At 36.5% G+C, this 14,792-nt stretch overlaps 1 protein-coding gene across 4 annotated transcripts in view; it reads right to left on the bottom strand.

The window, feature by feature from the left end:
- LOC142610143 (ubiquitin carboxyl-terminal hydrolase 8-like) overlaps positions 1-13,444 on the bottom strand; it is a 37,421-nt gene extending 23,977 nt beyond the window's left edge. The window contains exons 1-3 of one of the 4 annotated variants that reach the window (XM_075781869.1): positions 5,116-5,552; positions 4,736-4,832; positions 4,086-4,292 (exon numbers count right to left, since the gene is read on the bottom strand). In XM_075781869.1, the coding sequence (XP_075637984.1) occupies positions 4,086-4,292; positions 4,736-4,788 (260 nt within the window). In that variant the 5' untranslated portion in view covers positions 4,789-4,832; positions 5,116-5,552. Of the gene's footprint in view, positions 1-4,085; positions 4,293-4,735; positions 4,833-5,115; positions 5,560-11,686; positions 13,292-13,394 lie in introns of those variants that run through there. The other 3 variants (XM_075781870.1, XM_075781871.1, XM_075781868.1) reach the window with 3 other exon arrangements.
- Between the last annotated feature and the right edge of the window lie 1,348 nt (positions 13,445-14,792).

The raw sequence follows: 14,792 nt of genomic DNA, 5'->3' as shown, positions 1-14,792 counted from the left end.
TAAAATACCTCCAGAAGCACCTTCAGAGCCCAAGTACAACCAATCTACATAAGGACAGCTCCTTATACTACGAACAATTCCTCTAGTAATCCATTCAAGTTTGGTCTCCTACAAGCACACAATATCAGCCCTCCAAGTCCGTAGCAAATTACAAATCTGAAGCCTCTTTTCTACCCCATTCAACCCTCTAACATTCCAGGAAAGCAATTTTAAGTTCATTGAGGAACAAAGAGAGCCTGATCACTATTATTACCACTACGTCGAGCAAAGGTAGAACCATAATTAATAAAACAAATAGACCCTTCAACTCTCTTAACCCTTTCACCCCGGGACTCTTTAAATCACGTGCTTTCCTGTCCAAAGCAGCCCTCCATTGTAATTCAGCTTCAACAGCGAATAAAAATTTAGTTGCTTGATTTTCCAAACCTTCTAGGGACGTGCCCAGGAAGCTATCAAAGCCATTGAATCTGCTTTGGAACCACTCTGAGTAAGGTTCTTGCCTCATTGAACTATCCACACCCACTGAATTCTCCCCACCCACAACTTCCTGTTCTTTCATGGCCAAGGGTAGTGAGAAAGCAAGTGGTTCAACAGCTAGAGGCAGCTTAGCATCCTCCAAATAGGTGTCCGAAACTCAATCCTCCACAAGTACTTCATCCCCGTCATACTGAGCTAATGACACTTCCAAGGAGTCTGAAGATTTCAACGGAACCAAGGCCAACTGATTTTGGTCTTCCGTAACCTCTATGGCTTCACCCGGCAGCAGAGAGATCTGAATCGGAACCACCACCCTCCTTCCATCTCGCAATTCAAGCACCCATTACTCTGAATTCCCCCATTTCTTGATAACGTTGTCGGAATGCTCTTGAAGAATCAACTAGATGTCTCGTTGCAAATTCTCTTCACCATCGGAGGTGTTTGCCGACCCATACCTGGTCTCATCGAAACCGAGAATCTCATTATCAGCCTCATCGGCTTCATTGGAGACCTTTGTCGAGTGGGCTAGTGTTGGAGAGCCACCGAGAACAGCTTGAGGAAGCATCGGCTCAGCAATCACTACATGAGAGCTCTTATTACCTCTCACAAATCTCGCCGTGACTGATGCCAAAGATATCCCTGGAATTTGGGTTTCACGTGCTGGAAAAGAAGAGGAGGAAGTGAGCTGTTTTGTTTTGGGCCGCCAGACCGAGATGGGCTTGGGTTTAAAAGTGTGGACTGGTTTGGCCTTTACTGGGTTGCCTTGGTTGAATGGGGCTGTAGGCTTAAAGTAACCTTTTGTGGGCTTAACATTTTGGCCCACTTCCTAGACTTTGGACCACTTAACGTCCCACCTACCATCTGGTCCACGGTCCAATCTCAAGCAAACATCCAGAGATAAATCAATGCCACTGCTAACATATTCATTAATCTCAAACGTAATTCTAGCCTCAGGCAGCGCTCTTTCCTTCCTAGCATCCATATCGCATGAATCATGGTTCTGATTGTTCAAAATTGCTTTGTTTGAATTTTGAATATTTGGCATTAATTGCTTTCCTTTCTTACTACCACCTCCATCTCTCCGATCACCCTCCATCATTGCCATCATAAAGGATTTGGAATTTTGCTGTCAGAACTTCTCCATTGGCGGTTTCAAATCAGATTGTGACGGCAGTTTGCCGACTAGTGTTTCAAGAGCAATAGTCTTCCGAAGATGAAATCCAAACCCTCTCCACCCACTACCCAATTTTCCTGTCGGCACCACAATGAAGCCTTTCTGTCTACCATGGACAAATTCTGAGATCATAAAGAAACTACCATGTGCATTGGAACCCAATTGCAATAAATACTTTATTACCATCCCTGAAAGTTCATGCATAATTTCCAAGAATCACATTAGACATGATATCCTCCACAATAGCAAGCAAACGCTTTGCACTCTCTTTGGCCATAAAAACTGATCGGAGAGAATTCCAGTTTCTCTCAAAAATGCGCAACATGTAATAGGTACCTCCCTCCTCAACGGAGAATTCAAAAGTCTTGGACTCAACAAAAAAGAAAATGGAACCACCCATAACAACAGAGATAAACTAGAAAATTTTGTGACTAATTTGGCAATTTGAGGAGTTCAACCATGCCAAGCTTGTCCTGTTTGAGCCTGAGGCCTAGGCCCGTGGCACCATCAAATTAGAATGAGATTAAGAAATTAAGAGTCAAGCCTTGGAATCCCTAGTGGAGCTCAATTGTCCTTGTTTAAGCTCACTCATACAACCGTTGGCTTTACTCAGTCTGCATAGTTGAATGAGAGAATCTAGAATTCTTTCAAGCTAAGGCTCCAATTGAGCATAACATCAGCAGTTGTCGCAAAGAAAAAACTCCACACTATACATCACACCAGAAGCAAACAAGTGACCCATCGCTTACCACATGCTACTTAACGTAGTCTAGGACATATCTTAACCACACCTAGTCCCTTAAATGGTGCTCAAGCAACTTTAAGAGATTAACACTTTCAAGAGAATTAAAGTTGCCTCCCTCTTTGTTGTCCACTTTCTCTTCTCCCTCTTTGCTTACTTTCATTGATAGTTGTTCTATGTCTTGACAGTTCTTTTTCTTTCTTAGTATACTTCTTGTATACTGAGATTCGTCAATAAAAATATTATTATTATTCATCACAACCTCCCTCTCCCCCCCCCCCCCCACCACATGCACACACATCAAGCAGAAGCAGCACAAAGTACACTAGTTTACAAGTGAGAAGAACTAGTGAAAAAACACCCCAAGTTTTGGAGAAACAACATTGACTTCCCAACTTGTTATAACAAATTCACCCTTTATATATTGGTTGACACAAGAAAAAACTAAAGCAATCCAACAAAAAATTGAAGGACATAAAATAAAAGATAGGCAATCTAGGAGTCATCAACAAGCAAGAAAAAAAAAATCCTTATGAGTCAGCACCTAGGGTTGCCTAAAGTTAGCACCAAGCCATTAGGAATATATCTCGATAGGGAGAAAATGCTATGCTAATATAGACTGCTAGACCCTAATTCTAATTTTAATCAACTAAGGAAACCTAATTCTAAATGACTTGGGAAATCCCAATCATTGAAGGACAAAGTGTAGCTCCAAACCTGTTTGGGGCTATCTTTTTCATCCCACTACATGGAAAATTATAAGAATATCCATGTGTGGTTGCCTGCCTAAAGTTGGCACCAGGCCATTAGGAATATATCTTGATAGGGAGAACAATGCTAAGCTAATATAGACTACTAGACCCTAATTCTAATCGACTAAGGAAACCTAATTCTCAATGACTTGGGAAATCCCAATTATTGAAGGACAAAGTTTAGCTCCAACCATGTTTGGGGTTATCTTTTTCATCCCACTACATGGAAAATTATAAGAATATCCATGTGTATTATTTAAACAAGTCATGACATTAAAAAGTCATGTGACAAAAACTACATATTAATGGTATCTTCAATTATTACATAGTAGGTTGAAACAAGATAGCTGCAAGCATGTTTAGAGCCAAAAAAATTCCATTATTGAATTACAAAAATAAACCTTGACTCTAGGCACTTAATTAACTACCAAGACTTAAAATATACCAACTTCTCAGAAGAAAAAAAAAAAAAAAAAAAAAAAAGGGAGAAAAACTAAACAGAACTCTTCAGGCGAAGAATCGAGGAACATTAAAAAAATACTTCAACTCTGCAACTTAGATACAACATATATTAAAGCTATCTAAAATCTAAGCAAATACTTTCCACCCCAATCTTCTTGTAAATTATTATTCCATACTGTAAGAACCATTTTAATCACGTGATAGCTGCTTATAAAGAACTTTAGAAACAGAAGAAATCAAATTCTCATAATGCATTATCTCTTGTGAGTAATTTTTTTTTTTTGGGATAGGTTTAAAAAATTGGTTAATTCAATTTTATTTTTAGAAAATTTCCAAAGATCCTATGAATTTTTTTTTTTTTTTAAGAGATAGTTTCAACCTATGGTTGCTATTTATCATCAGACCAAGTTCTTGACCACGTGCATTTCAGAAAAAGAACAAATCAAAGGGACGTAGAAGCAAATGCTTGCACGCTCACCGTTTGAGGGCCCATAACCACATTGGTTGAGGAAGCAAGGCATACTCACGGCCTGAAAACCCTTCTTCTTCCTTTTCAGCATTCCTAGAATCCTCTTTCTTCCTCAAATCCAGTACAATTTCTGACTCAATGTCATCGTTCAATGACACAGAGTATAAAACACCTCCTATTTCATTATCATCATCACGCTGAGCCTCCTTCCACCACCTGAAAATTCAATACACAATTGAATTGAGGAGGCCACATAAATAAGACATTCTCCCTACTTGAATGCATTGCTATAACAAAAACTTTTCTAAAATGCATTATTTCGATGGAGGCTCTCTCTTAATATTACAATGAAATAAAATAGAAGAACATTGCATAAAGACTATATATATAAAGAGAGATTTGTTTGCATTAAAAAAAAAATTTAGATTAATCTTGGTTTATTGATTACCTCTTCAAAGATTTTATACATTTACCCCACAATTACCAAGCAGTTGAATTTCCTTCACCAAATTAACATAAAAAGCTACTCCTAGAGAGTAAACCTATAAAGCATAAACAATTATAAATGCAAAAGCAATCAATAGCAACTCAAATTTCATTGCTTAAAGCACAAGAAACCAAAAACCATAAGAAAGAACACCACAGACAAATTTACTTACCAATAACCACCCACCACATAAGCTGTTTGTAAAAAAGTTTGTAGCTCTAGCATTTTCCTTTCTCTAATTCAGCAAATTCCTAAATCCAAAAGCTAACCTATGGGGAACCAAGTATACATTTCATAAAGCCTATTCCAGAGAGTTCATACATTTACACTATAATATAAAGTAGTTAAATTTCCTTCACAAAATTGACCCCCCCCCCAAAAAAAAAAAACAACATAGAGAGAGTACAAATGCAAAAGCAATAACAGTAATACTCAAATTGCATTGCTTAAAGCACAAGAAAACGAAGCAACCATTCCCCTAATTCAGCAAAATCCTGAATCCAAAACCTAACCTAGAGACTTTCATTTTCGGCGAGCGAGTAGAGAATATACCTGTAGGGAACCAAGTAAAGCTTGTCAATGGCGGAATCGGAATCGGAGGCGGAGGCGCCGAAGTCGTAGTCGTCGTCGTCGGGAAGAGTACGGAGAGGGCGGAAGCGGGAAAGATATTCAGAGTTATCGGACCAGGGGTCATCGTCGAGGGAGGAGAAGAAGGGGTCGTCCATGGAGATGGAGGAGAAGAAAGCTAGGGTTTTGGAAGCGAAGGCACGTGCGAGGTACTTGCAGAGTTGGAGCGTGGAGAAGAGAGAGAAGAAGTGAGGGAGTTTTAAAGAGAGGAAACGAGTGGGTCTGGATGAAAAGAAGAGTCTCTGCGAATGCGATGACAAGAGTCGGAGCTTTTCGTAGAGACGACGAGTCATAGCCTCATTATGTGACCGATGCGTTATTGCTTTTTGCCCCCACACCACACCAGTCACACACTCACACACCCACATAAATGTTCCCCCTTTCTTTTTTTGGCGTGTATGTTAGAAATTTGACTTACTTTGGCATTAAGAATTGTGCTCGTTTCTTAGAGTTAGCTTATCTGATAAAATTTTTTGCTATTAAATAACAAATTTTAGGATTAGTAAAGAGTTGTTTACTCCAAAATTGATTAGTGTATTAGTTTAGTAATAGTGAACCATGCAGGTTAGAATTCTAGCTTCTCTATATTTAATAAAATGTTAAATTGCAAACTACATAGTTTTAGAATTTGAATTTTATCTTTGAAGTTGTATTCTATTTGCATCAGCAAGTCCCTCGTCTATATTTTTGGTTAAGTGTTATATAAGTTTGTCACACATGTTTAATTCATCCAATAAAATAATATCATTATGCTATGTTATTTTTAAGGATCATCCTAACGAGTACCCTTAGGACAATGGTTAATAATCTATTTTAGAAAAAAATTTACATCACTTTTATGGGAAAATAGAAAAATTGTTAAAATATTTTTTTTTTCTTTTCCTATAAAAATTTTATTTAAATGGATTATTAATCATTGCCCTAAGAGCACCCATTAGCATTTTCCTATATTTAATTAAAAAATATTGTATCCATAACATTTTTACAATACTTTTATTAAAAGTCTTAAGTGACAGGTTGTTATTAGTTGTTATTGATGGACAAAAAGTAATTAAAGTTGTGGATTTAAATTAAAACTAATAACAACTTATCACCTATAGTTTGTTGTGAAAATGTTGTAATCATAGCACTTAATATTTACCACCAAATAACTTTTAAAAAAAAATTTAGGCTACAAAAATGATATAACATTATTCTATTAAAAAAAAACTAAACACACAAAGTAAATTTATATGACACTTAATGGAAAATATGGATGGAATGGTTGCTAATGGTTAATGCAAACAAAATAAAATTTAAAGAGTAAAATTCTAATTCTAATTCTAATTCTTCGAAATGTAAAATTAAAGCGCCCAAAATTTTAAGGGTGTAATTTATACTTTTTCATTAAAAAATAAAATAAAATAAAATATAGATTTTGCATGTTGATTGGTGATACAGGGAGAAGGGGTAGCGTACACGCGTTTGGGAAGAGAGTAGGGTGAGATGATGTAAATGGTTCTTCTTGGTGGGTCGAATTACCGATATCCGTTATGGAAATGTGGCAGCAGGAGGGTCCCAGATTTGTTGGATCCACCTTCGGATTTAGCAGGCATGGCCCAAGTACAACCCTAGCCTCTCAAGCTTATTTGTCTCTGGAGGATAAATAAATAAAAGGTTTATAACTTTATATGTTTAGTTTTAGTTTTTTTTTAGCTAAAGTATTATTTTTGTCCTTAAATTTTTTTTTCTCTTAAAAAAAAGTTTGTATTTCATTTTATCTCTAAAATTGTATAAATTTTGTTTTTTAGTTCCTAAACTTTTTAAAGAGCAATTTTTAATAGTTTAGAGGCTAAAATGTGAATGACACAATAGTTAAAGGATGAATGGCGAAATGTTTGAGTAGTGTAAGGACAACAAATAAATTTTTTAAAATTTAGATTGGCAAAATGTTTGAGTAGTGCAAACTTTAGGTACAAAAATGATTTTTTAGCCCAAAAAAATTAACCTTTATATTAATAAGTGTTCATTTAGTAATAACTTATTTCCAATAGCTTAATTGCATAATGTGAGACCAAAAAAAAAGTTAAAAGTTAACTTATTTCTAAAAATATTAAAATTATATTATTAAAATCAAGTTGAGACAAAAGGCAAAAAGCACAAAGTTGTAGCCATGCTCCTCATAAGTTGGAAAAAGTTTGGCTATAAACATGTTTAAAGCCATTGATTTCAACTCTCAATAGGAAGTTACTACGAGTCATTATCATGTATAATACACATGACTCATTTAACACAACCAACCAAATAAATCATATGCAATGTACATGACAAGAGCACATGTTATTTATTGGGGGTTGAAGCCAAAAGCTTTGAACATGTTTGGAGCAAAAATTTTATACTAAAGTTTGTGTTAAAAGGTCCACCCATGTCATTAACTATTGTTTGATATTAAGTTGAGATTTGTTAGATTCATATTTTATGTGACCGGTGATAATAGCTTAAAAGTACAATATTATCTTAGTTTTGGTAGGCATTATCACATTTATTTTGAGTTTATTCCCACACTTACACGTAAGTATGAGAGTTCGCAAGTTTTCTCTAAAATATATTCATTACGTGTATTTTTCTCTTCTGGGAGATTTAAACTAATGAGCTAAGCATGCAGACATGAAGCTAAGAGAATCCAAGGGTGAAAATCAATTGAGAAGTGGTTTTTGAAGAATTTAGTGAGTCAAAGATGAGTCAAAGAAGGAAATTTGGTAGAGCCAAAGATGAAAAAATCCTAGCATGGAAATATTATGACCTTTGGTATTTTGGCCATATCTTTTTACTCCGATATCAGATTGGCTTGATTCTTGTGGCCATAGAAAGAGGACTTAAAAGATCTAAAACTTTGTAGTTTACCAAAACTTCAGAATCTACCGTATTAAAGGCCAAAACCAGCTTGAAAGTTAACCCACTGTTGAAAAATAGGATTTGCCATTTTATATTTTCCTTTTTGGGAAGCATGTATTTTAGGGTTTGAATGTTATGAATATTAAAGGGATACAAGGGCAGCCATGTTTTTGGCTACTAGGAAATCTTATTTTTCATCAATTTTAAAGAGTTTTTATTTTCTATGAAAGCTTAAGAGCCTAAGCTAGGGTTAGGGGTGAATCCCCAACATTGTAAGTTGGCTACTAGGAAATTTAAGCAAGTTTTTCACGTATTGATTATTGAAATCAATTATTCTCTTTTTATAATTGTTTTATTAGATTGATATTTGATTTCTAATTCTTTCATTAGTCTATTCTTAAATTTTCTTATTGTTAGACTAGGGTTTTATAATCTCTCTAATAAAACATAGTAATCTTGTTAGATATTACTTTTGCCATAGTATTGCCTCTAGGGTATGCTCTTAAGTTTTTCTAGCAAAGTTATTATTTTCTAGACTATATTGTTGGAACAATTGATGAATATAATCAACCAAAGAGAGTTTTATTATTAAAGCTTATCTCTAAATCTTCCAATTGGCTAGTTTATGTATTTACTTACCTGATTGTGTACTAAATTAGATTGGTAGTGGATGCTTAACAATATTGGTGGATAAACCTAACGCCATAGTGATTTTAATTATTAAATTTTACCAAACTTTATTTTTCCTAAGTTTCAATCATATTTTTCTATATATTATTGGTGATTTTAACGTGTTCTTGTTTTCATTTTTTTGGTTTTCTCAGTAGAACGACAACCTTAACTACACTACAATTTCCATTACAAAATTGGACGACATCAATTGGCATATCCTGTAGGCAAAACACACTTTTTATGTAATTGAGTGTTAGTTTTTAAGTGTGTTCAATAAGACCTTGATTTGAATAACAGGTGGTATTATTGAAGAGACAAGACTGCTCAAGAAAAACTAAAACTACAGGTCTTGATACCTTCTTAATACCTGTCTATCTATTGAGAGCTAATGAACCTCAATGCATGTTTGTGTGATTCTTAAACTTCCTTCCTTCTCATATGATGGATAAAAGATTCTAAGGAGTAGATTATAAGTGGTAAAATCTTGAAATGCTTGATTAATTAAAGATTGAACAAAAGCAAGTCAAGTTTGCTAGTAAGATTAATATAAAGATATCTTTGGGTGGTGGGTACTAATGAAGCACAAAAATAGTTAGTGAGCTGATCGTTCACACGCGCTTCAATTAGGGTACTTGAAGAATAAGAGAACAAAGAACCAATAGATAGCACCGGTGGGGTGCCGGCTAAAGACCCTCCGAAGGTTAAGTTAGTGATAGAAGGATTCTATTTTGCTATATAGCTTGAATAGTTTCTTCTTTAGCAACTGCAAAAATCATCAAATCTTTTGGAGAACACAAGAGAGATAGGGCTACTTTCTCACATCTAGGATGGAACCTTCATTTCAGCCACCTTGCTCATCATTTTTAAAACACTTGGATAGCTATGATAAAAAAGATATGGCAACAATGGATCACCTTGCCTCAAGTCTCTTCTCCCTTTTAAAAAGCCCACCAGAGAGCCATTAATGACAATTGGAAAATGGGGAGAGGTAATGCAAGCCTCAATCCATTCAATAAATTTTGTGGGATGCCAACTTTAATCAGAGTTTTGGGAAGAAACTTACAATTTACTAAGTCATAGGTCTTCCCTACTTTAATAGCACATCTATGAAGCACGGGTGCGTTTTGGGATTCGGGTGCGGGTGCGGGAGCGGGTGCGGGACTCGGCAATTTTTGAAAAAGTAGGGTGCGGGTGCGGCGGGGTGCGGCGATTAAAAAATTATTAAAAATATTTTTATTTATATTTTTAATATATTGCTAAACATACATTTTTTACATTATATAAATATATACCAAATTTAAGAACAATGGTAAATAATAACTAGAATAGAGAGAATAGGAGAGAGCCTAGTTCAAGAGTGAAGGTAGAGAGTGGGAGAGAGGCTCAAGAAAAATGAAGAGGGAGAGGGTTGGGTCTTGGTTTTTTTTCCAAACGGTGCGTTTGCACCTCTTCTTTTTTTTTTTTTTTTTTTTTTTTTTTTTTTTTTCAGCCATAAGCACCTGTTGTTGTTTTTTTTTTTTTTGAATTTCGGCCGGTATCGGCCGATTTCGGCCGATATCGGCATATTTCGGCCGATATCGGCAGATTTCGGCCAATATCGGCCGATTTCGCCTGTATCGGCCGGTATCGGCCGATTTCGGCCGGACCGATTTCAATCGATACGGACCTATTTGGGCTGAATCGGCTCGAATCAGCCCGATTTCGTGCGCGTCGGCTTGAATCGGTGCCGTATTGGCGCGAATCGGCGCGAATCGCGCCGAAAAAATGATTCTTTTAATGCCCGACACGGCACGGACGCGCAGGCAGCGGCATCGCTTGCACGTCCCCGCGTCGAACGCAGGTGCGGCGGCCCAAACGCCGCACCCGTGCTTCATAGTAGCACATTGACCAAGGTTCCTATGATAATTCCTCACTAATTCCTGAGCTAGGACATTCTCAGCAATTCTCCTCCCAGGTATCAAGGCAGTTCGTGTGGAACAGATCAATCAATCAAGGCAACTCTTCAATTTTCTGACTAATAAGTTCGTAATGCATATGTACATTGTATTCCAACAAGAAATTGGTCTACATTCTGTCATATTAGAGGGCTTAGGGATCTTAAGAACTCAAAAGTAATTAAAGTAGTTTTTACCTCCCAAAGAAGCTTAGATGAAGAGAAAAAACTAATGAATGGCAGCAAGCACATCTCTCTGTACAATATGCCAAGCCTATTTGAAAAAATGAGCTGCATATCAATCGGGAACAAGAGATTTGTCTCTATTTAGTGAGAACATAGCATGCTTAATCTCTGCATCAGTGATTCTTTGTTCCATATTGGAATCTCATACTGCATAATCTGAGCAATGCCAATAGAGTTAACAAAAAGTAGTAAAGGCAGTACCAAGCACTTTCTAAAAGATATAGATATCTAGATTGCAGATTTCTTGCATATCCTCAATTTGATTCCCTTGGTCATCAAAGAGGCATTTGATTGAATTCCTAGTGACTTTCACCATCCTATGAAAAGAAGCACTATTATGGTCCCCTAACCTTAGCCAATTGATCCCAGCTTTACAATTCAAAAAAAGCCTCTCCAGCACCTAAATTTCTAAGAATTCCCTCCAAAGTTTGTCTGATTAAACTCCTCTGATATGACTTTTCAAGAGCTTTAATCTTTTGCACAAAATGTACAGACTCCATAAATTTGATCTATTGACTGCCTGAGCACTCCTAAGGCAGGGAACAACATGATTTGATCTAATGATTTCTTCAAGGAGGTGGCAAGATAATTCTCACTAAAAATATATTAGGCATATATGTAAATACTTTACAGTATCTAAAAACACATTATTGAGAAGAAAGCAAGAAAAAAGTAATTTATCCATGAATTAAAACAAATTTTGATGAATCATGATAAGTATAATAGAGCATAACCATATTTATTAATGTATATCTGTGGAAGCAGTGATACCTACTGCATGCCCTATTGATGGGGGCAAAATATCATGTAGTTTTTCTATCATCCTCTGAAGTTTACTCAACTTGTTTTTCTCACCCGTCTGCAACAAAAATCTTTCCAACATCCGAAATACTGCTTCACTTATATGCCTCCCCCTCTCCAATACTTGTTTGGAGCAGTCAAATGCTTCTTGCACCCTCCCCCGTGAGCACAATCCTGTCACCAGCAGATCCAATGCATGCCCATGAGGACAATATCCTTTTTCCACAAGGTAATTCCATAAATTCAAACCCAAATCAACCCGACTATTTTCACAGAAAATTTTCATTAACATCACTACTGTTCGTGTTTGGGGCACAAAATTTCTCTCAACCATCTTGTGGTATAGCTCACAAACACCCTCAATGCCATTTGACCTCATTGATCCTAAGAACATGATATGATAGGTCATACTGTCATACTTTATATGTTTCTCCTCCATTTCATCCATCAGAGCAACTGCAGAATTCAGATCTTTTGATCTAACAAGCGAGCTCAACAAAGCATTATACACCCCAGTATCAGGGTGAAGGTTCCTCAAAGGAATTTCATCAAACAATTGCCGTGCCTTGGCTGTATTTCGGACAATTCCTGCTCCATGAATCAGAGTAGTAATTATTTCCAACGTTGGCAAGCAATTCACCTGTTCCATTTCTTCAAGAAGTCTTAGACCATCACCAAAGCAACCTTTCTTACAATAAGCATCAATTCTGATATTATAAGTTATTCTATTTGGCTTAAAACCTCTTCGAATCATTTCATGATAAAACAGTTCTACTGCAGTAACATTGCCTGACTCCTTGAACCCCAAGAGCAAGATATTCATGGTCTTGGTGTTAGGTGGAAATCGAGAATGCATCTTTAGGAACACTGAGCGTGCCTCCTTCATCTGCCTCTGTGTGCAGTATGCTTGAAGTAGTACATTGAACTCATCGGTACCAAACTTCCTCCCAGCAAATATATCATTCTCCATTTTTTGAAATGCCTCCAGGGTATCTTCAAAAGATTGAAACTTAGCAATTTTTGACAACATTATACTCATAGACTTAAGGGTGAGCAAGGAAGGATGTCTTTGATGGATTTCTTCCATCAGTTCCCAAGCTTTATCAAAATACCGCATCCGCGTAAGGATGTGGAGTGTCTTTTCAAAAGCATCTGGACTTGGACAGAACTGTGAATGATGAAGGTAAAATTTGAAGAATTCAAGTGCTTTGAGACCATTGGAGTGGGCTGCAAAGAGGCGTCCAAGAACATTCTCCACAAAGTTGTTGGAAAGTATAGGTGGAGGTGTGTACTGAAGAAGGATAGGTTGAAGTGGTTGATCAGGAAATGGATGATCATTAATAATTCTGATAATCTTGTTGATTTCACTATTGGTTTCTGAAGATATATTTGATTGGTTGGATGATTTAAAAGCAACAGTGAGCAAAGAGGCAAGCTTCTGAGGCAACTGGGTATTATTGGGTCTCTTTTGTCTTAACCAAAGGGTCATTCTCTCTTTCTAGAGAGTAAACACAGTTAGTGCAACTCAGCAGACACTTCTATACTCGGTGGCAATGCTTCATCGACCTCAATACCCTTGACATTCAAAGCAAGCCAAGAGTTAGATATAGACATAATACCGGAAATATCCAAAGCAAACAAGAATTAGACATAGAAATAATACTAAAAAGAGAATTACTTCTATCCGGAGCTGGCAGAAAATGGCTTGTTTACGCCACCAATCAGGAGCTGCCATGTTAGACATTTAATAAGGAAGTACTACACTTTATAACATAGGATTATAACCCAAACCCATCTAAAACATTCTTCTCAAAACCATGTAAAACGCAGGTTTGGAATTGAAGAGAGATGACACCAGTACAAATTTCACTTGCAATGTGGTTTTTTAAGATCTTCCCGAACCCCACTGCTCACCTTTCCACTATTAAATTAATTGATAATATCATTACCAATGTTTCTCTTGTTAAAGTAACTCCAAACCCAGACTCACACAACAAATCTACGGACACATCCAAGATTTCTGTAAAAACTTTGGGAAAATAAAAACCCATGAAAATGCCAAAAAAAATCCATATAAATAAAAAAAAACCCACACCAATATGAACACATTGATATCCATAAAATAACCCAAACCCATCAAAATTTCGAAACCTAACAAATTTTGGGGAAATAACTAATCAAACAATAAATAGAAATCAGCTCAAACCTTGAGGTTGGGTGGGTCGGCGCCGGTTCAGAACGACGCCGCGGCGGCTCCAGCGGCGGGGTGGAGCTCTGGTGGTCAGAGGAGAGGAGAGGAGAAGATGGCTTGGTTAGGCGTTGGTAAGGTATTCTCTAGGTCTGCTTCTGAATACGTTTTTGATAATTTTAGATGGGTTTGGGTTATAATCTTGTGTTATCAAGTGTACTGCTTCCTCGTTAAATGTCTGATGTGGCAGCTCTTGATTGGTGGCGTAAACAAGCCATTTTCTACCAGCTCCGGACAGAAGGTATTCTCTACTAAAAATGTCCTTTTTTGTGCGAAAACATCTAAATTCAAACAACTATTAGTGACAAAATATGACAATTAAGATCCACTAAAACCGAGCTTATTCCTCACTGCATTAAAATCATATACATTTTTTCTTAAATTGCATTAAGAAGTCTAATGAAACTGCAATAAGTATCCATTTTTAAAAGCTGACATTATAGCAACATGTAACCCACAATATTTTACTTCAACAAGCTCTGTGAGGTTCATTAGTGTCAAAGGCATAGAACAAAATAAAGACAATTACTTCTCAAAAAAAAGAAAAAAAAAAGAGACAATTAATAGGGATTGATCTGTCAGCAGATCAAAATCCTGAAGCTCTTAACTTGAAAAATTAATCAAAAGAGTCACAAGATCTTAGTCAATTAGGGGGGTGTTTGGTAGCGAAGTTCTAACACATTTCCACGCATTTTAAACAACTTTACACACATTTCAACACACTTTTTCACCCACATGTATATCAAAAATACTCAAACAACATTACTTAAACTAACCAACCAAACAGGCCCTAGATATCAATAACTGATAACCTTGTGTAAACTGAAT

Source organism: Castanea sativa, chromosome 9 (genome assembly GCF_040712315.1).
Source record: "Castanea sativa cultivar Marrone di Chiusa Pesio chromosome 9, ASM4071231v1".
Taxonomy (NCBI): Eukaryota; Viridiplantae; Streptophyta; class Magnoliopsida; order Fagales; family Fagaceae; genus Castanea; species Castanea sativa.
This window is presented reverse-complemented; position numbering and strand designations above follow the sequence as displayed.